Raw genomic sequence first — 21,184 nt, 5'->3', positions numbered from 1 at the left:
GTTGTCTAAAATATATTTATATTTAACCAAAAAAGCAAATTTCTGGATATAATTTCTTTTTCAAAACTTTAAAATGGGTGCAGTTTCAGAACCCACAGCTAAAATAAAAAACGCTCTTATTATTTTTTTATCAGTTTTACCTAATGTAAAAAACCTACTAGGTCTCCATGACGCTCAAGTGACAACAAAAATAGCACCTTCCCCTCCCTTACTATACTTATGTTATGTCCATTAAGTTTTCTTATTATTTACTAGAAACGGTATTGTCTGTAATAATTATTTCGAAAAAGGCTTGCAGAATGTCCGCCATAACAAAGTAGGTTTTTAAATAATTTTATAAGGAGAGGGTTGGAGTGACAAAAACAACATGAATTTGTTTATGACTCTTTATTATTAACAATAATTCTCTAAAGAGGAAGTATTCTTATATTTTACAATAATATTTTGTCACATATATTTAGTAGGAATATTTGTTTATTATTTTTTGATCTATTTAAATTCTGAAAGACAGAGAAACTTCGTGAAAGATTAACCGCCAATACTGTATGAATACTGTTATTTGAAGTTTTAACTTATTTTATATTTTTACATAAGTAAATAAAAACGAGACGGTGACTATAATTAGTAAAAGTTCTACTACGAAACTACTAAAGCAAATATTTTTAAATTATAACTATAAAAATCTAAAATATTTTAAAAGCCGTCTCGTATTACAATTAAACTAATCTTAAATCTAAAAATAATAACAAATAGAGCCATTTTCACCAGTCTGGGTTAACGCTAATCATTGATGAATCATATCTCTCTTGTTTTTAAGAAAACGAAGGCATGATATCATAACGAACGATTAGAACTAACCTAGCCTGGCACCAGTGGACTTTAGGAACATAACACATAAAAATATTGACTAGAATTGTGATGTAGAAACTGTGACTTAACCGCAAAATACACGAAAACTCTTTATTGCTATAAAGAAACGTAGACATCTACTGACTAGTAGTTTTAATTCCTAAAGTAACCTACCTAATTAAGCGGCAAAAATGCATTTTGACTAGATGTTATTATAATAATAAAATGATAATTAAATAAAATTATATCTCTTAATTTAGCTACTTGATATTGGCAATCACTACACAGTTTAAAATAGTGTAACTTCCAAATGGCTGACTTATGCTTGTCTTTGGAACTTCTTTGAAAATTATATTGAGAGTAATTATATTGTAGAAAAATACTGATAGGGCGGGTCGCTAGTATGGTTATTTTTTTAACTACTATTTTGCTAACACCTAGTAAAGCAATAAAACCTTAATCGTGGTTAAGTCAAGTTTCCGGATACAAAACCTAATTAACTAGGCCGATACACGATCTATGAAGCGTTTGAGTTGTGCCAATCGGCTTGGCACGTGCCATCGATGCCAGGTGGCACGTGCTATCGATGCCAGGTTAGTTGGCACGTGCCAGGTGGTTGCCAGTTTAGTTGGCAACGTCGCGTCGCCTCCTGCCAGGGCCGCCGGCGTAGTTGGCAGCGGCGAGACCCATGAGGTGCTTGGCCTGGATGGCGCCGGAGTAGCCGCGGTTGAGGCCAAGGTCTAGAGCGCGCTTGTCGCTGAAAATATAAAGAAAGTTAATCTCAGTAACAAGTTACAAGAGTGCTTGTCGCTGAAAATATAAAGAAAGTTAATCTCAGTAACAAGTTACAAGAGTACCATTTGGTAACCCCTACCGTTGACATGTAGGACGCAGGAAAGGACGGTTGGACGCAACCAACCTTAAGGTCCAATTTCACCAGCGACTGTTAAAGTTAACGCTCGAATAAGTATCACGTTACCTCTTTCGTTTTTCATATGAATGAAAGAGAAGACATGACATTTTAACAAGCTGTTAACACTAACAGACATTTTACGTTGGTGTAATTGGGCCTAAAAACATCAGCAGTGTTCCATTAGAGCCGAAACCATGGGAAGTGGAATAACATATCACAAGATATCCGCAAAGGAAACGAGCAGTTGCTAGCTAGCTAGTTGGTAAAATAAAATATTTTACCCTACTAGAAAAGAAATAAAGGGTATTAAATAGTCTCTATAGTCTATACCTATTTGTGAGAGAAAGTATAATGTGAATACTAAAGTTTTAGTTATGCTCGTAATATATCGTTAAAGTTTTCAGTCGTCGGCTTTAAAGAAAAGATTTGCAGGCTTCGATTGGATTATAAAAATGTATTATAATTAGACTTATTAAGTTTTCTTCACTGCCGTACTTAACATAGGTGCAGTAAGTCAATTTTTGGGCAAATTTAATTTAGACTTTATGAGTATGATACCTATTAAATAAATTTGCTAAAAATTCGACTAACTGCATTTATCGTAAGGACGGCAGCACAAGACATAAGATGACATCTATATATTATTATTATATTAATACGTGAGCAGAAAACTTTGTATCCCTTTTGACGAAAAATGGGGAGACGAAGGTGAATGAAATTTTGCACAGTTATAGTTTATATGGTGAAGGAGTGCATCGAGCTAATATTATTTTGAAATTATGCTTTTATCATACATTTTTTCAACCAATAAAACATTACACACACTACAACACACACACTAGGAAAAATTACAGATTTTTGAGTGACAAGCCTATACATACGAATTGTTACTCTTTTATTTGTGGTTGAAGTCTGTTGACAACAATTTGACAAATTGAAAATGGATCATAGTTTTTTTTTATTGAATCTTAGATACTATTAGACAATGCTTACACGGCCAGTCTCAGATCAGCTGAGTCCCAGAGACAAGAGTTGAAAAAAATATGATAGTCAATATGTCGTTGAGACTAAGTTCGAATTTCGACCATTGGGCGATCTCTAGTCAGTATAATATTATACAGTTTCCTGGCCCATTCTTAATAATATACTATCTACAACGCGTTATTACCTTATAAATAAACTTTAAAACACATTCCAATGTTTCACTTACATTAGCTTAACACATACATCTTAATTCAGGTAAACCAATTTTAAGCCAAATTGTAATTTGAATTTAGAACAAATTAACATTCTCCAAAGAGCAAAAACGGTTATCTTTGAGCAAAACAGAAACAACAACATATAAACAAAATATAATGTGGAGTTTAATGCCTTTGTGTTGTACGCTCATAATGAACGCTTAAACTGTTTGTTGAAAGCTTCTACTCACTGAATAGGTACAATTAAGTATATTATTTTATTAAATATTGAAGACTATTTTTTAAGTACGTAAGTACACTCATTTTAATGCGAGTATAGTAATCAAACACCATAGACTTAGATGAGGGACAAATAACGATAAAAGTTTGTGTATCTGAACTACCGCCCATTTTTTCGGCCATCAAAGTTTATATTCAACTTTTTTATTGTAATACGATTTTTTCTGTAAAAATACGCTATTAGACATTTTTGTGTTGCTTACTACTACTTAATAAATATGTAAGTAATTATATTTTGTAATACGTAGATATACGTTCTTAACTTAAATATGCTCTATAAGTTGAGTTATGTGAATCATATACCTGATACCTCGTAATTATAATATAGTTATCTATAATACTATGTTAAACCCCAAAAATTTGTGTGAACCTTTACGATCGCGCGTTGAGTTCGTAGCACTTCGTAGAGGGTCTACGAAAAATACAATTTCGTAGCACAGACATTTAATTATCGCGAAAAAACCGTACATTTTTGCGGGATAAAAACTATCCGGGATAAAAAATATTTTATACGTGAGACAGCCATGCTTCGGCACGAATGGGCCGGCTCGACCGGATAAATACCACGTTCTCACAGAAAACCGGCGTGAAACAGCGCTTGCGCTGTTTCACGCCGAGTGAGTGAGTTTACCGGAGGCCCAATCCCCTAACCCCTACCCTATTCCCTTCCCTTCCCTTCCCTACCCTCCCCTATTACCCTATTCCCTCTTAAAAGGCCGGCAACACACTTGCAGCTCTTCTGATGCTGCGAGTGTCCATGGGCGACGGAAGTTGCTTTCCATCAGGTGACCCGTTTGCTCGTTTGCCCCCTTATTTCATAAAAAAAAATATATCCTATGTCTTTTCTTGGAACTCAAAGTATCTCCATACAAAATTTTCTATAAATCGGTTAAGCTTGAAGTTGTACTTAACAGAAAGATCGTGTATCTTGATATTTCGGAATACAAACAATTTTTTATTGTATTTTATTTTGGTCAGTCAAACAGAAAGAAAAACTTCGTTGGGGGAATGCGTTTACGCATCCCCGGGGCCTGGGGAGGACCACCGAGGTATGTGGGACTCCCCGGGGCGGACGGAAGACGCACCCGGGACTACCCTCTCAAACCCCAACGGTGTTCCTGCTCCTGAAGGTGGGACTACGGGAAACGCGTGATACACGACCGCAGCCTAAACGGAAAGTAAAACTGCCCGACACACATTTTCATTTAGTATGTTAGTCCAGATTCCTTTAAAATATTATGACGTAGGAGACCTTTACATTCGTAAATAGGTGTATATTTTGTTAAATATGTATAAAACCATGGTTTATGTATCAGCTACAAAGCGCGTTTAATCTTTTTCACCACAAAGTAATGTAATCACACCTTATTTTGCATATTTCGAGCTCTTGTACGAATCTCAACCGTATTTCCTACTACATAGAGTTTATTTTAGAAGTGAATTTTACGTATAACATGATTTACATAGGCCTCGGGTAGATTTAAAATTTAAGGTAAGTAAGATTATTGTAATGTGTCGGGATAGGTGAAGAAGTAATATTTAATAGTGTTTGCTTTTACATTTTGTTTGATAGAATTGTCGCTGCTGGAATACTAAAAAACACTCCTTTTTGTTGCTTTAGAGTTTAGACTTAAAAGAATGGCATATATTATAATATGCCTTTATTTCTACCTACTTCTTTCTATGAGATACGAATTAATAAAAGCACAACAGGACCAATCTGCTATGTGCTAATATTTATTATATTCTTCAACAATTTTTGTTCTCTCTAATATAATGATTGATGATGTATGTTGAGAGAAGATTGTCATACACTATCAGCAAAACGGCCGTGCCAAAATATAGTTAGTTAAAAAACAAATATTATCGATATGCCTTCAATCTACCTACATAAAATACTATATTGGTACTTACGTGTCAATGCCTTCTTTGTATCTGTAAATAAAAAAGGAAATTAATTTATAGTTGTAGCCCATAAAAAAGTAAAGGAATTTTATAAGGCCTGAATATTTTAAACAATTTTATTTCATTTGAGCCTTGCTTGCTGCGGCTTAAAATAAACTTAAATTGTGTCAAGCGTTTCTCAGAATGTACGAGTACATCATTAATAATAATTAAAAATAATCAACATCAATAAAACTATAATCATTATATTAATTAGGCAGGCAGAGAAAGTTGTCTAATAAGGAGAAGATAATTTAATACATGAAAAAACAATGAGTTTCTAAAATACTTAGTAACATACAATATCATTGTGAAAAAAACAGAAATTCTCTGTAAAGTCACTTATAGTCAATAGTCAAAAATTAGCCGTTTTCACGAACGTTTTCGTCACATAAGTTTTACATTGCACGTGAATACTTGGTACAGTTGATGAAAACGTTCAATATGATCCTATTCATTTTTCATTTTTTCAGGACATGATTTCAACTAGGTTCAGTGCCGAATAGCTATGTCCACACTATGCGCTTTCGTCTTTAATTTATATCATCTCCTTTCATTCAACTTTCGTTTTGGCGCATTCAATAATTGAATGCGTCAACGAACGCGACGCCAATATTGTCATTTTTGAAGTTTTGGATACGGTCAGATGCGTCGCAGGCATGCCTCACGTTCGCTGTTGACTGCGCTATAACGCATGCCCTTAACGAACAGAAAAAGGCACAGTGTGGACAAAGCTATTATATATTTTTCAGAGTGTAGGCCACTTTGTTTCCGCCGCCTCATGTACGTTTATCGACCCGCTATGGATGCTTCTCGGCCGTGGCCTATGCGGCTTTATAAATCTAGGGCTGTGGAGGTTGGTGAAATGATCGTTAGTTTCCACTTACGTCTGCATGTTGCGCTCCATCTGTATGAGGTTGTTGAGGCGGGTCAGCATGTCCAGGATCTCCTCAGGTTCATACGACGCCTCGCGGTAGTTGCTGTTCATACTGACAACACATTTTTAACCATATAAGTGAATGTTAAACCATTTCACGTAAAGGTGATTGCACATTAGCTTTGTCCACACTGTGCCTAACCTAATTATTAAAAACACTGTGTCAATCTTCGGCACAAGCTGTTAGCAGCCCACGGACTGACCTAAAAAACAAAATACGTCGTTCTCTAGCCCCTAGAATCTATTCTCCCATTCGACCTCCACCATTAAGTAACCACATTAAGAAAGCTAGTATTGCACCAATAGATGTTGCACATACACAACCGGACTCACCAAAAAAGATGCCCTGTCAAGACAAAAGCTTCATTGATTGTAAACGTTCTACACGAGTCCATAGCACACAACAATGTACGGAAAAGGCCCTGTATATTTATAGCACTCAACAATGCTCCGGCTTAGCCTCAGCTCTACAAAATTCAAGACGGAAGACGAAATATGAAAATTATTTAATTCGCGGTGAATATAAGCCCTATGCTCCAGCTTGTGAGGTGGTAAAGAACTGTTATAATATTAAGGCAAATGCTGACGATAAATTAATAATATGTATTGGAGAAAATGATTATGACATCAATATCGTTGTATCCATATTAAAAAATGTACTAAAAACTTTTCGCAATAAGGTATTTGTAGTAAATGTGTGTAAAAGTAGATACCTAGATATTAGTGAATTAAATTATAGAATTAAAATGACTTGCTCAAAGTTTAAAAACAGCCAATTTGTAGATTGTAATAGTCTAAACATAAATTCTATCTGCAAGTCCATAAATCATGCCTTAGATTATAACGATTACTCAGAAAAATTTTTAAATCCCAAAGAAGTATTAAAGTACATAGTGCGTAACAAGCCTAATAATAATAAACCTAAAGTAGGAACTATACCATATCTTTTTCAAAAAATGAATGCTAAAAATTTAAATAAAGTTAATGATTCAGAAGCAAGGCCCAAAACGATTGATAAAAATAAAATAACATACTATTTTCCCCCTACGAAAAAAAAACCCGAACTTTTTCGTGCCTAAGCTTAACAATTCTCCTTGTAACTTCTCTATCTTACACCAAAATATTGCAAGCCTACAATCTAAACAAGAATTAATAGAAATAAGCTTACTAGAATTACGCAAAAATGAAAATTATATACCAGACGTCCTATGCTTTTCTGAAACGTTCCTGAAAAAAGATTCCGAAACTCTAATCAAAATAAATGGCTACGAACTCGCGTCTTCGTTCTGTAGAGACAAAAATAGAGGTGGCACGTGCATTCTTATTAAAAGAAATACATGTTTCAAAGACCTAGCCTTCATAAGACATTATAGCGCAGAAAATACATTTGAAGCTTGCGGCGTAGAGCTTGTAGATTCAAAAATTATTGTTATTTGTCTGTACAGAACTCCTCAATCTAACCCTACCATATTTATTACTAAGCTAAACGAATTACTATACGATTTGACTGCAAAATTCAAATACAAATCACACAAAATAGTATTAGCGGGAGATTTCAATATAAACACTTTACAAAAAAACAGAACTTCAAATGACCTACAAGATTTATGCTCTAACTACAATTTACAAATTCATATTAAAGTTCCCACACGTAGGTCCTCTTGCATAGATCATATTATTAGTAACATTTGTAACGTAACAGCTGCTGTATTCCCGCTATACCTCTCTGATCATGAAACAGCTCAAAGTATTAGTTTTCCTATTAAAATTGACACAAAAGAACAAAATAAAATATTTTATACATACAAAAGAGATTTTAGTACAGAAAACATTCGAAAATTTAAAGAATGTCTTAATAAATTATCGTGGTCAGATGTTTATGCTGAAAATGATAGTAACACAGCCTTCAATATCTTTCATGACTTATTTCGTCTTTTTTACAACTTATGTTTCCCTAAGTTACGTATAAAAATAAATACAAATAAATCTAAGAAACAAAATTGGTTGAGTAAAGGGCTAAAAACAAGTTGTAAAACCAAGCGTAAGCTACGTTATAAATTCTATAAGTTTAAAAACGATGCAAACAAAATAAAGTACATAAAATATTCGCAAATTCTAAAAAAATGTATCTTAAACTCAAGAAAAAATGCTAATATAAAGTACATTAATAAAAATAAAAATAAATGTAGAGCTACATGGACCGTTGTAAATAATGAGATAAATCCTTCGTATAAAAGAGATTCCATACGAAGTATTGACACTGGCAATAAAATAATTACGAACCCGCGAGAGATAGCTTCTGCATTTAATAATCATTTTGTAAACGTTTCTCATAACACTATTAACACAAAAATACAAAACAGCACCACCTCAACCAGTAACACAATGTTTTTGAAACCCATGACGGAAAGCGAAGTAATTACAGAAATTTTGCAACTTAAAAACTCTAATTCAGAAGGATATGATGAAATTAATACTAAAATAATAAAACTATGCATAAATGAATTATCAAAAATAATGACTTACCTAATTAACCTATCATTTGTAAATGGAACTTTCCCAGACGCATTAAAATTATCTATAGTAAAGCCAATTTTTAAAAAAGGGAATAAAACTGACATTAATAACTATCGACCCATTACGCTGATACCTATATTATCTAAGATATACGAAAAGTGTATGTTTAGAAGACTTTATGACTACTGCTGTAAATATTCTATACTCTCAAAAGATCAGTTTGGTTTCCAGAAGGGCAAATCTACGACTCTGGCAATTTTCTCACTTATAAAAGCTATATTATCAAATATAAATAATGACAACCTAACTACAGGGCTATTTTTTGACATATCTAAAGCATTTGACTTAGTTTCCCATGAATTACTTTTACAAAAACTTGAAAAAATCGGCATAAGAGGGCCAACTCTACGATGGATAACTTCTTACCTTTGTAATAGAAAACAATGTGTTATGGTTACAAGAATAAATAAATTTAATATATTAACAGATTACTTGTCGGAATATAAAAAGAATGTGTGTGGTGTGCCTCAAGGAAGCGTCCTGGGCCCTCTGCTTTTCCTTTTGTATTTAAATGACGTAGTTACAATTACTAAACATAAGTTTACTCTATACGCTGATGACATTTCTATTATTGTGACATCTAATAAAAAACATAATACAATTAGAGACCATGAAACTGACATTAATAATACTATTGACAAATTAATTAAATGGCTTGACATGAATAATCTAAAAATTAACCTAAATAAATCAAATTATATTCAATTTAATAAATCTCATAACAACAGACATAAAATAAAACTCAATATACCGAAAATAAAAGCAGTAAGTCATACAAAATTCTTGGGGCTTATAATTGACGAAAATATTGACTGGAAACAACAAATAAATGAATTGACATGTAGCATTAATAAATTTGTATACGCATTAAGACACATCAAACAATTTACTAATAGGAAAACTGCCATTTTATGCTACCGCGCTTATGTAGAGTCACTGCTGCGTTACGGTGTAATAATGTGGGGCAATAGCACACAATACGATAAAGCGTTTAAGGCTCAAAAAAGATGCGTTAGAGCAATCTGTGGTCTTAAACCCGATAAATCATGTAGGCCGGCATTTAAGGAATTGGGCTTGTTGCCACTACCGGCTCTTTACTTCTTTGAGACATGCATGTTTGTTTGGAAACATAAAGAATTATTTACTACGGCAGGGGAGATAAGTGATCGCAGTAGACGGGACCCCCACCGACTAGTAGTGAGCGACAACCCTAGATTAAGCAAATTTAACAATAGCTGTATTAATATGTGTGTCCAGTTATACAATAGAATACCGAAATATATCAAGTCGCTCAGCACAAGAATGTTTAAAATTAAATTATATGAATGGATAGCTAACCAGAATTTCTATAGTGTTAAAGAGTTTTATAATAAATTGACTTAATAATATTTTAATTATCAAGATTATATTGACATCTTTTAAATACTTATATATTTATAAAAAATGTGTTAAATTAATTATTATTGTAAACTAAGAATAATGAACTGTAATATGTTATGTAATGTTTTATGTGTGTAGATAGAATCGAGTAATAGGACTAAAAAATATATTAATTATGACCTTATGTGTAGAGGCCCTAAACAGTGATGAAATCAAAACTTTTTCAATTTTGCACGCTATTGTCATAGCAAAACATGCTGCACTGTATCAATAACTGTAACAACCCATGTAACCATGTTTTTGAGCAAATAAATATGATTATGATTATGATTATGCCTTTTTCTATTCGTCAAGGGCATGCGTTATAGCGCAGTCAACAGCGAACGTAAGGCATGCCCGCAACGCATGCCCTCTGAGCGTATCCAAAAAACAAAAAGACAATGTTGGCGTTGCGTTCGTTGACGCATTAAATTATTGAATGCGCCAAACCGAAAGTTGAATGAAGAAGATGACGAAAATTGAGGACTAAAGCGCATAGTGTGGACATAGCTAATTATCAGCACGCTTGCGCCGTACGCGCCGCATTTTAAAATTAGTTTCATGAAATGATGCGAAACTTCGCACATATTTTGTCAGCACTGTTCGCGCATTTCGTGAACTATATGGCGCGTACTGTGTTGACAAATGTGCGATCAGACTAAAAAAAGGCTATAATCACACCGAGACGATAGGGTACAATATTATAGCGGCAACAGTTTCGCTTTTCGCAACGCGCCAAAACAGCCTTTAAGTGTCGACGTTTTGAATGACAGCATGTTTTGGATTAACGCATGTACAATTAACATTGATGTCATTCAAGTGCCAAGAGACTTATACAGAAAATAGAAACCCTTTTTAGTTCTAGTGCAATAAAAATAGATGTAAAAAAAGAAATTCTTTAAAAATTTTCAACTGTCAACACTTCTGATAAAATAAAAATAAATAAATAAAATAAAAATTGTTTTATTTCCGAGTAGATTTTAAGAAAATACTTTCAGAAAGTTGATACAAGCTGCGGTGCCTACCACCGGTTCGGGAATATCCCGGCCAGAAGAACCGGCGTAAGAAACTCGCTCGGGCCCACTTTCTTACCAAAAAAAAGTGAGATAAAAAATTAATCTTTTAAAATAACATTTACAACGATACAGAAATTAAATGGGCTATTTTTGCATTTTGTGTACTGTGTCACAACCTGAGTTATATGCATTTTTAGCATATTCATTAGGGGCAGTATTGCTTGGTCTGTATAATATGTTTTCATACCTCGATCGTGGGAATGGCAGACACAATAGATTTTCAATTATGCGACAGTCATGCGACAGCCGGGTGCCGCTTGGGGATCGATGTTAAAGCCATCACTACCTGGGATTTATCCCAGATAGTGATAGCTTTAACATCAAAAATAAATGTGTAAGAGGCTACCGGCTTTTTATGTACTAGAGCCACTTCTACCTGGCTATTAGATGTACTACCTGGGGTAGGCGGCTGCAGGGAGGACCAGCAGCAGCGCGGCTAGCAGGCAGCAGACCAGCACAGAGGTAGCACGCACCATCCTGCAATTATATGTCATTGGTGTTAATAAGGTTGGTATGAGGAAATTACTTGAAACTTGTGAAATAAACCAGTTAGTTGCCGATTGTATTCACTTGAACTCTACAGTCTAGAGTTAGCTTTATGAAGATATTGTATAGCAAAAGTATCGTAATCTAAGGCATGTACTTTGTTTTAGCTTCGTGCCAAAAACATACAATGTGTACCTATATGTTTTTGGCACCCTAGAGGCACTTCTAATCAGCTCGAAAAGTTTTTTGTTATTATTTCAACAAAATATGGTTAAAAGATAATGATTTGTCAGGTTTAAGCGAGTTTTATTCACAACTATTTAAAATACGGATATTGTCGCGAAGAAACGTTTCTTATTCCTGACATTTCGGCTTTTCTGTTTCCCAGCGGCCACGGTCACGGGTACACTGGGGTGACAGATGTCAAAGTTGCTGAAGTTGTTCAACTACCCGCAAATTCATCAATTATTATTTGTGTTCTAATCTACGCAGAACGCAACAGTGTCTTAAAGCCACACTATTTTAGACTTACTTTTTAGTTTTAAATGGGCATTGTCCAAAAAAAATTACATGTACTTTTTATATTTTTTTTCGTTAAAATAGAGTATTTTAAGAATATAAATAAAATAATTTTGAAATTCATTGGCTAGTTTTTTCTCAATAATTTTTTAAAGTTTCGCTCTGACGTCATCATCGGCCGCCAATCGACCTCTGCATATGTTTTAAATTTCCTTTCAATCTTATTTATAATGGCTGGTTCGTCAAATGCAAGTTCTCATTATGTGAAAGCTGATACGAGAAGCTCACCAAAAGTTCGAAACGTAACGTTGGTCGAATTTATTGCTAATTTAACGCCATTGAAGGTCAAACAAAGGTTAAACGTATTTATTCAAAAATATAAGTAACTAATGGGTATTTTTTTCGTTTATATACAGAAAAACGATCATTGACCTTATTCCTCGAAATGTTTTTGTAATGAGCAAAATTAAAAAAAAATGGACAATCCCCATTACTGGATGATGGATCTCAACTGGATGGCAGCAATCAGAAGCACTCACAGTATCTTGATGCTATGATATTTTAGATTTATTTCGTAGTTTAGTAATTACTAGATTACAACAAGATCGCAACAGTTATTATTTAAAAATGTTATTATTTATAAATAATTCGTTATTGACGACCTATCTATCTATGTTCCTGAAATATTTAACAGATCAATTGAAATTGATAGATTGTGTTTGAGCAATAGATTGTTTCATTCGCCCATCCAGTATCGACACAGATAAATTAACTATGTACTTAGTTAAAACTAATTAATATTTTGAGCCTTATAGTGTTTTCACATCATACGACACGACGCAACGAGGGACGATTTTTTGCATTATTCAAGGATACCATAAATGGAAAGGGCGAAAGGCCGATCGAATCTGATTGATGCAGGCCTATCTGGCCGGACTCAAACCACATTTTTGTGACTGTGTATGATTTAAAGGCCCCGACTCATTTTGTGCCTTACTATACAAAATAAGCCTTAACTCCAATTATTAAAATGTGTATGTGTGGTTGTAAAAACAAAATACCCTTAATCAAATAATTTTACAGCAGATTTTTGTAGACTTCTGATTTTTTTTCGATTCGAATATAGGTTTTTGAATAAACGATCTCGTCCGATATTATGGATTGTGTCGGATCTCGTTAGTTCCGACATGTCGGACGGTGTGAAGCCGCCTTAACCTCTACCATTTGTCACGCGTCGCCGAGTAAATATTTGTCGAAATTTTGATAGTAATTAAATTCAGTCCATAATCTCCCCAGAGTGATAGCATTTATCACCATCTTATAATATTTGTAAACGGGAACTGGACGAAAATCTAGATTATTTATTATAATATTATAAATTTAAAAGTGGATAAAATAAGACAACAAACACTAGTAAGCCTCTTTAATTGGTTTTAGGCTTGTAATATCAAACAATTTAGAGTACCGCCACGGACGTAAAAAATTTTACGTCCGTGAGTACCGCCATGTCAATATTTTCAGATATTGTCACGTGAATCATCGTTAGCTGCAGTTGAGCTACAACGCAAAAATAAACGATTTATAATCACAAAATAACGAAGTCATAGTGACAAAATAATTAAAAAAGAACAATTAATTTTGGTTAAAATAAATGAAAAGTCATCGGCTTATAGCCCGTCCATCTCAATTATTTCAAACTGGGATTTCCTGAATAAAAGTTGAAAAGTCGTATTGTAGACACCACTTTGAATTTCGTCGATTAGTGTGCACGTAGCTTAATCGTTAGTTTTTTACTTTTTTATGAAGATACTTTCGGGCTTGATTAGAAATTATTACAAAATCCAAATCACATAATAATTGTTGTGTCTTCAAGTTAACAAACGTAAAAAGAATGTACATTTTTTCCTAAGCCTAGAAAATAGCAGCTATAATAATAATGAAGGGTACAGCCTACATACATTTCAAGGACGGCTGCACCTTGAAAAAAGTGTTGCAAGGTAGGTCGTCTTGTATTATTACAGCTGAGATAAAAATACGACGAAATGACATTGGCAGAGGCTTCTTATTAGCTGCCGACCTAATATAGACTTATCCCCTGAATCACTCTAACTATTACTGAAAAGTGAATTAATATCAGTAGTTTAAAAGATCTAAGCGGAAATATTATATTGAATTTATTAGTCCACATTGTTTCGGCCAAAAAATTAAGACGCAAGGACCGGACACAAAGATCTCTATTCCAAAACTATTGGAACTCATGCCACCACCCAGGATCGAACCTAGGTGTAGGTTCGATCCTGGGTCGGTCTCGAGTGAGAATTCCACCTACCTAGGGTACTGCTGTTTTAGGCACTTTGACAATAAAGCTGTAAGCTAAGGCAAACGCTGTTAATAAGGTACTTTGGGTCTATACAGGTTCCAATTAGCGACTAGAGTGGGCTGAGTGGTCCTTAACCTGATGACGTCATCGAGTGACGGTCATTGTATCAGGGTTATAGGTCAGGTTCAGAGTCAATGTGTTTCGCCGAGTGAGTGAGTTTACCGGAGGCCCAATCCCCTACCCTTTTCCCTTCCCTACCCTCTCCTATTTCCTTCCCTAAACTCCCCTATTCACTTCTCTACCCTTCCCTATTACCCTATTCCCTCTTTAAAGGCTGGCTACGCACCTGCAGCTCTTCTGATGCTGCGATTGTCCATGGGCGACGAAATTTTCTTTCCATCAGGTGACCCGTTTGCTCGTTTGCCCCCTTATTTCATAAAAAATTGTTTTCACGCTAGCGACAGCACCAGCACAGACAACATCAAGTTTTGTTATTATAATAATATGATGTGTGCAACATGTCGGATTTTGGTCGGATTATTTACTGTAGGACGTAGGTGTTAGTAGCGCTCTACTCCTTTGCGTGATATTTCCTATTGGCTATTGGCGCTGTGAATGGTGATGAATGTACCCGTATGTTGTGTGTATGATGTGTTAATAATCAGAGTGCAGCATGCGGACCGAGCGAAGGGACAATGGGGTAGGCCCGTGTGGGTTGTAACTACTCGCACGTGAACTTGATCATCGGTTTATGCCAGACTAGGTTGTAGGTTAAGATATTTTATACGTACAAATCGTGGAAACCTGCTGGCTTAAAGTTTCGGGGATTAATTGTATTGTATTTGTATTCATAAAATGTTGAAAGGTTTAAACAATTAACAGTTTTACAACTTACCTCTACAAAGAGATTTGTAAGTTGTTAAAGTGAAAATACAGGGTTTTCAAATTCTAAACCAAGCAATACACTCCAAAGGGCGAGAAAAAACGATTTTGGTATTTTTTGACGTTAACATTAGTGTTTAATGCAACAATTTCGTTAGACTTTTCTGATGCAAGCCACAAAAGATAACTCATAAATAATTCAAAAGTTGTATTATGTCGTTTCATTGATTCTTAGCTTTGCCAGACAGCAGACTGTAAATTCTATTTATACTGTAAATTAAGTAATTACAGTATTAATAAATTATTACTAACATGGTAAAAATGTTATAATACTAATGTAATTTAACACTATTGTTGTAGTGTGTTGTATTGTTTTAGTAGAGAAAAAAAATAGAAATAAAATAATATACTTACTAATTAATTATTATTTTATCTAAAATAACATCTTTAACAAACGCCTAATAATACTTTGCTTCTAAAAACTATAGTGTCGAACTAGACAGTAAATGTGTCAATTTTTTCAATAATTGAAACTTAAATATGATACAGCAAGTACTGTGCCGATGTAAGCGAGGCATATAGTGTGTCCACAATTTACGCAATTGGCTTAGACGGACGGGTGGACGGACGCAAATAGAGCGGCACCTAAGATGCACATTGTCTACAACCACAATACACGCTTAGCCACAGACTAGAAGATTACTGTAGATTAAATAGTACAGTAGCTGGAGTAACACAGATTAGCAGAGCTGGAGAGTAAAGAGAATTTCATGATATTATATAACAAGAATTATTGTGCAATTCGTTTCTTGTGATTTTCAAAGCAAACTTAGATATTTAATTATGAATAAACTTCATGATGGATACTGTATAGGGCTTATATCTATCAAAATCTTCATTTCATTACAGTTAAGCTACCAGTTAAGTAATTAATATTCGTCTCTGAGTGCGGCAAATTGGATGCATAAAGTACAGATAAATAAATTAATGTCTTGATTAATGATTACTACATAAAACAGTATTTCCGGACCAATACGACCTGCAAACCTTCAAGAAGAGAGCGTATTCCCTCTTAAAAGGCCGGCAACGCATCTGCAGCTCTTGTTATGTTGCGAGTGTCCATGGGCGACGGTAGTTGCTTTCCATCAGTTAACCCTTCGCTCGTTTGCCACCTTAGTTTATAAAAAAAAAACTGAACATCTGATGAACCATCTCGATATAGAACTTATATCGAGTTTTTGATATATTTAAATGAAACTTACTATTTTTATGGATATCTTAAATGACATTTATACATTAGGAACTTTGAAGGATTTTTCTTTGAATAACCTTCAAAGTTCAAGTACTTTCTTCTTACAACGTGCTCTATCACCGCACGCAAAGTACTACAAATTAAGTGACACGTAACCAAATAGCGAAGATAAACTACAGTCATCCATCCCAAGCCGATAACATTTAGGTTCTAAATTCAATATTGGACCTTCACAAAATAAACCCAAAGTTATATTTCACCGACAAAAAAATATTGAATGTTCGGAAAATGCTTAAAAATGTATGGAGGTTTTTTAAACAATTCTTGGCCTAGATTTTGTTTATTTATGTCATGACTTAGATTAAATAGTATAATAATATTAATATTTCAGTATAAAACAAGTAAAATTACTCATAAGAATTATTATTCGCTTTGCAATTTAGAAAATAATTAGAATTAGAGGAAGATTCAAAAAACTTTTATTACACCTTTGTATGTACAAACGTTAATACATGTTTATAGCAAAAGCCAACTGGTTAAATCTAAATTAACTGTATGTTAGTGTGAACTTTGACCCATTTTATTTTTTTCTGATGTGAAAGAAGAAAAAAAGCTAAGGTCAGTGTGTGATATTTATAAACTACTTATATATGTATGTGGAACCTTTATACTATTACAGCCTAAACATGTGTCTAACCAAAGATAGTTGTTTTACAAATTAGCACGATCCTAAAATGTATGATTTTTTTTAAATGAAATAAGGGGGCAAACGAGCAAACGGGTCACCTGATGGAAAACAACTTCCGTCGCCCATGGACACTCGCAGCATCAGAAGAGCTTCAGGTGCGTTGCCGGCCTTTTAAGAGGGAATAGGATAATAGGGGAGGGTAGAGAAGGGAATAGAGTAGGGGATCGGGCCTCCGGTAAACTCACTTACTCGGCGAAACACAGCACAAGCACTGTTTCACGCCGGTTTTCTGTGAGCCCGTGGTATTTCTCTGGTCGAGCCAGCCCATTCGTGCATGGCTCTCCCACGTTTGTAATGTAAGTAATAATTTAAATTTTGCAAAACAAATAAATGTAAAAATAAATGAAATTTTGAAATAACAACAGTTCCACCCTTTTTTTTCTACGAAACGAACCTTTGATGAACTTAATCATACTGGCTGAATCCAAATACCTATAGCAAAATAACAAGGAAACAATTTCTGGACAAGACAAAGAAGAATCATAAATTTATCACTGTACACAGTGTCCAGGGTCACTAGTTTGACTCCCAGAGGGGAAGGGATCACCGATATTAATTATTGTGACCCAACTTTTCCTGTCAAGGGTGTTTCAGTATATTTTCATATTAAAGAGCATGAAATAAAGATAGAATGTCATAGGAAGCACGTTGAAAGTATCTCTTGATACGGGCTGAACTTCATAACAATAATTGTTTTAAAATGTTATAATTATGTTATAAAGTGTTATAATTTAAAAAAAATCATTATTGATACTATACAAAAATTTACTTGACGATGAAAAAAAAATCACACTCAAAAGTTGCACTTTTGTCGATATATTTGTCTAACCCAGCGTTTCAAAGTACACTTTTATAAAATTTAATAATTGTAAAAATGTAGATCTAATATATAAAATTCTCGTGTCACAGTTTTCGTTGCCATACTCCTTCGAAACGGCTTGACCGATTCTCATGAAATTTTGTGAGCATATTGAGTAGGTCTGAGAATCGGCCAACATCTATTTTTCATACAAAAAAAATATATATGGCAAAACAATGTTTGCCGGGACAGCTAGTAATATATAAATATTCGAGGTGACGAAATGACGTAGGTTTCTAAATTTACATACTTAATTGAGAAGGGTTAAACTTTGATTGTAGATAAATATTTTCATAGACATAGAATCTATAGAGCAATATTTATCTAGTTTGAGTTGTTCTTTGAATTATTTTGAACTAGCTAAAAGCCGAGCTTTGTGAGGGTTTTCCTCGTCACACCTTGACTGACTGATGATAACACATCTACATAATATAAATAAAAATTACTATGTTAAAGCACAAATCAATAGGCGTGACAGTTTTTCCGTAAAGTGTACCACAAAATGTTCATATTGTGATTTGTTGGATATACTAGGGCTCGCTTCGCTCGCCCTAATTACGGTTTTGTAAAGTTAACTTAATTCTACTTAAAGTGTCTTAAATTGAGAGCTTTTTAGACTTCTCAACATTTTTTTTCAGTCTTAATAATCATTATTCTTATTAAGTCAGCCTATAGGCACTAGCGCAAGCGAATAAGCATTAAACAGTGTAGCCAACCTTTTAAATACTTTACTGCATTCGACAAAACGTTTTTACCTCCAAAATATGTCCAAAAATGTTTCTGCTTGACGAATAATTGGGATTTTTTCTCGTTTGAGGCAAAAATACTTTGTGACGTCGCATGGTCAAGAGGTATCTGAGGGCTGCTTTGACTGACTTAATGTTGCTTTAACGAGCTTTGCATACTTTTACTGAACTCAGAGTTAAGTAAAGTTTCTGATTTGGTCTTTATATAGTTGGCATATGGGTCATGGTAATATATCCGTGGTCTAGTGGTTTAGAGCTTGGCTCTGGACTCGGAAGTCGTTAGTTCGATTCACAATTTGGAAAAATGTTGCTTCCAAGTTTGTTTAAGACCTGATTGTTTGACAAGAACATGTAAAAAGTCGGTCCTGAGCCTGACCTCTTGGATTTTTTTTTCTTGTCAAACAATCAGTCTACATTCTTCAAACCACTTTTGCAACTTTGAAATCAAATCCACGACCACCGCGCTCTAAACCACTAAACTACTGAGAACTTTTACTTTTTCAATATTTACCAATGATATAAGTTGTAACCAAATCATATTATTATGTCTGTCGTCTCAATATTTCGTCATTATGCCTGCCCAAACAGATTTCCTCAGTAAAGTGATTGGATGATACTATCAGGGTAGGATATAAACTCGGTGGGGTAGTTTGGGCAGTTCGGAATACGGGTTAACTGAATGGGACATGCGAATGGGTTCCCGAATGCCTTTAGTTATCTGGGAAGTGTTAAGTGAAGTTTCGTCTTTTAACCAACTTGGAAAAGGAAGTTGAGCTGATGATATTTATATTTTATTTTTCCACGTTACGAGTATGCTAGGTCCGGCTAAGGCCATTGTTAGAAATTTTAGATGTTGTTACATAATTATTATGTATAATTTGTTGCGGCGATCTCACAAATTTTGATAGCACGATTTACGATTATGTTCTATTTGATATGCTACAGGATATTTAATTGGTTATAATTGAGGTAGGCGTTTCATGTGAAAAACTACCTAAGCTACCATTTTCCTCTTTTTTGCATATAAATAAAAGTCTACCTTATGTCTGGTCTGGGTAATTTTTTCGCTCAATTCTGGCGTTTTTAACAAAATAGCCACAAGCGGTGGTCGAGATTAAAAACTTGATCACATTACCCCCGAGATCTAAACGTGTAAATATTCCGCCGACTGCCGTTAGGGTTGCCAATACTGAGAAAATTTAAAAACTTTAAGCAACTTTAAAAGACTTGAGTTTTGTTGAGAGATCCTTACTGTTATATTATTGAACAAAAATATTTAACAAGTTTTATGGTCTCTCTTTTATAAACTCTTTCCATTTTACTCTATTGATAATAATTATTATATCTATCAAAAATTTCCGATCATATAGCTGTTGCTATAAGATTGGAATCTAAAAAAAACCTAAAATCGACCTTTCGAAACTTTTACTGCCCTCTTAAAGCGACGCCTTCATAATTTGGCTGTAGCGATATCGATTTTTCTCAGCAATGACTAAAGCTAAGAAATTGAAGTTCATTGTCAGTATTCATCGTGATTTGTCTTTGAATTACCCATAGCATAACACGATTGGTCAACTTTTATAACACAGAATAATCAATCAAAAGACCTCGGTAAAAAAAGGGATTCCTATTTTGCTAACAGAAGAGAGTGATTTAAGCTTCCAAAATTTGTACATAGATTGGTTCAAGCATACACTTTAATTTGCCCATAGTTTATATGAAATATATTTATGGGTTTTAAATTACGCGACAAAAACCATTTTGTCGCTTACGCCCTTTCCATTTCTTGCTGTTCCAGTTCTTGTTTTCTATGAGAGGCGGGCCGGTCTCTCATAGAAAACAATCTAAAACATATCCAACAAGGTTTTTTACTTTAACGCGGCGTCACCTTAAAAACCTAGGGCTGATACCGCCATTATTTAAATAATATTCACGACAAAGTTAAGCACTTTATGAAATTGTTTCACCTTCACCCGAGATCAAAATAATAAATTGAATCATTTCGTTAATGTGCTCTATAAATTATAAATATTTCCTTTTAACCTTTTAAGTAAATATTTAACATTAAAAAGGGACAGTACCTTTTGCATCTACAGTTATGTTAAGAAAATTTGAGCCTATCGGAGTTCAAGTAAAACCTGTTACAAATATATAAAAAATATTTCAAGTCAATAATATT

At 34.1% G+C, this 21,184-nt stretch overlaps 1 protein-coding gene across 1 annotated transcript in view; it reads right to left on the bottom strand.

The window, feature by feature from the left end:
• Nucleotides 1-452: 452 nt before the first annotated feature.
• The window catches only part of LOC121733760 (diuretic hormone class 2), a 71,290-nt gene continuing 50,558 nt past the window's right edge, over nucleotides 453-21,184 (bottom strand). Inside the window, exons 2-5 of the mRNA XM_042124109.1 lie at nucleotides 11,590-11,670; nucleotides 6,072-6,173; nucleotides 5,155-5,175; nucleotides 453-1,606 (exon numbers count right to left, since the gene is read on the bottom strand). Coding sequence (XP_041980043.1) covers nucleotides 1,474-1,606; nucleotides 5,155-5,175; nucleotides 6,072-6,173; nucleotides 11,590-11,669 — 336 coding nt within the window. The 5' untranslated portion in view covers nucleotide 11,670 and the 3' untranslated portion in view covers nucleotides 453-1,473. The remainder of the gene's footprint in view (nucleotides 1,607-5,154; nucleotides 5,176-6,071; nucleotides 6,174-11,589; nucleotides 11,671-21,184) is intronic.

The sequence above is a fragment of the Aricia agestis genome, chromosome 14 (assembly GCF_905147365.1).
Source record: "Aricia agestis chromosome 14, ilAriAges1.1, whole genome shotgun sequence".
Lineage (NCBI taxonomy): Eukaryota > Metazoa > Arthropoda > Insecta > Lepidoptera > Lycaenidae > Aricia > Aricia agestis.
Note: the sequence above shows the minus strand (reverse complement) of the source record. Positions and strands in the feature narration are given on the sequence as shown.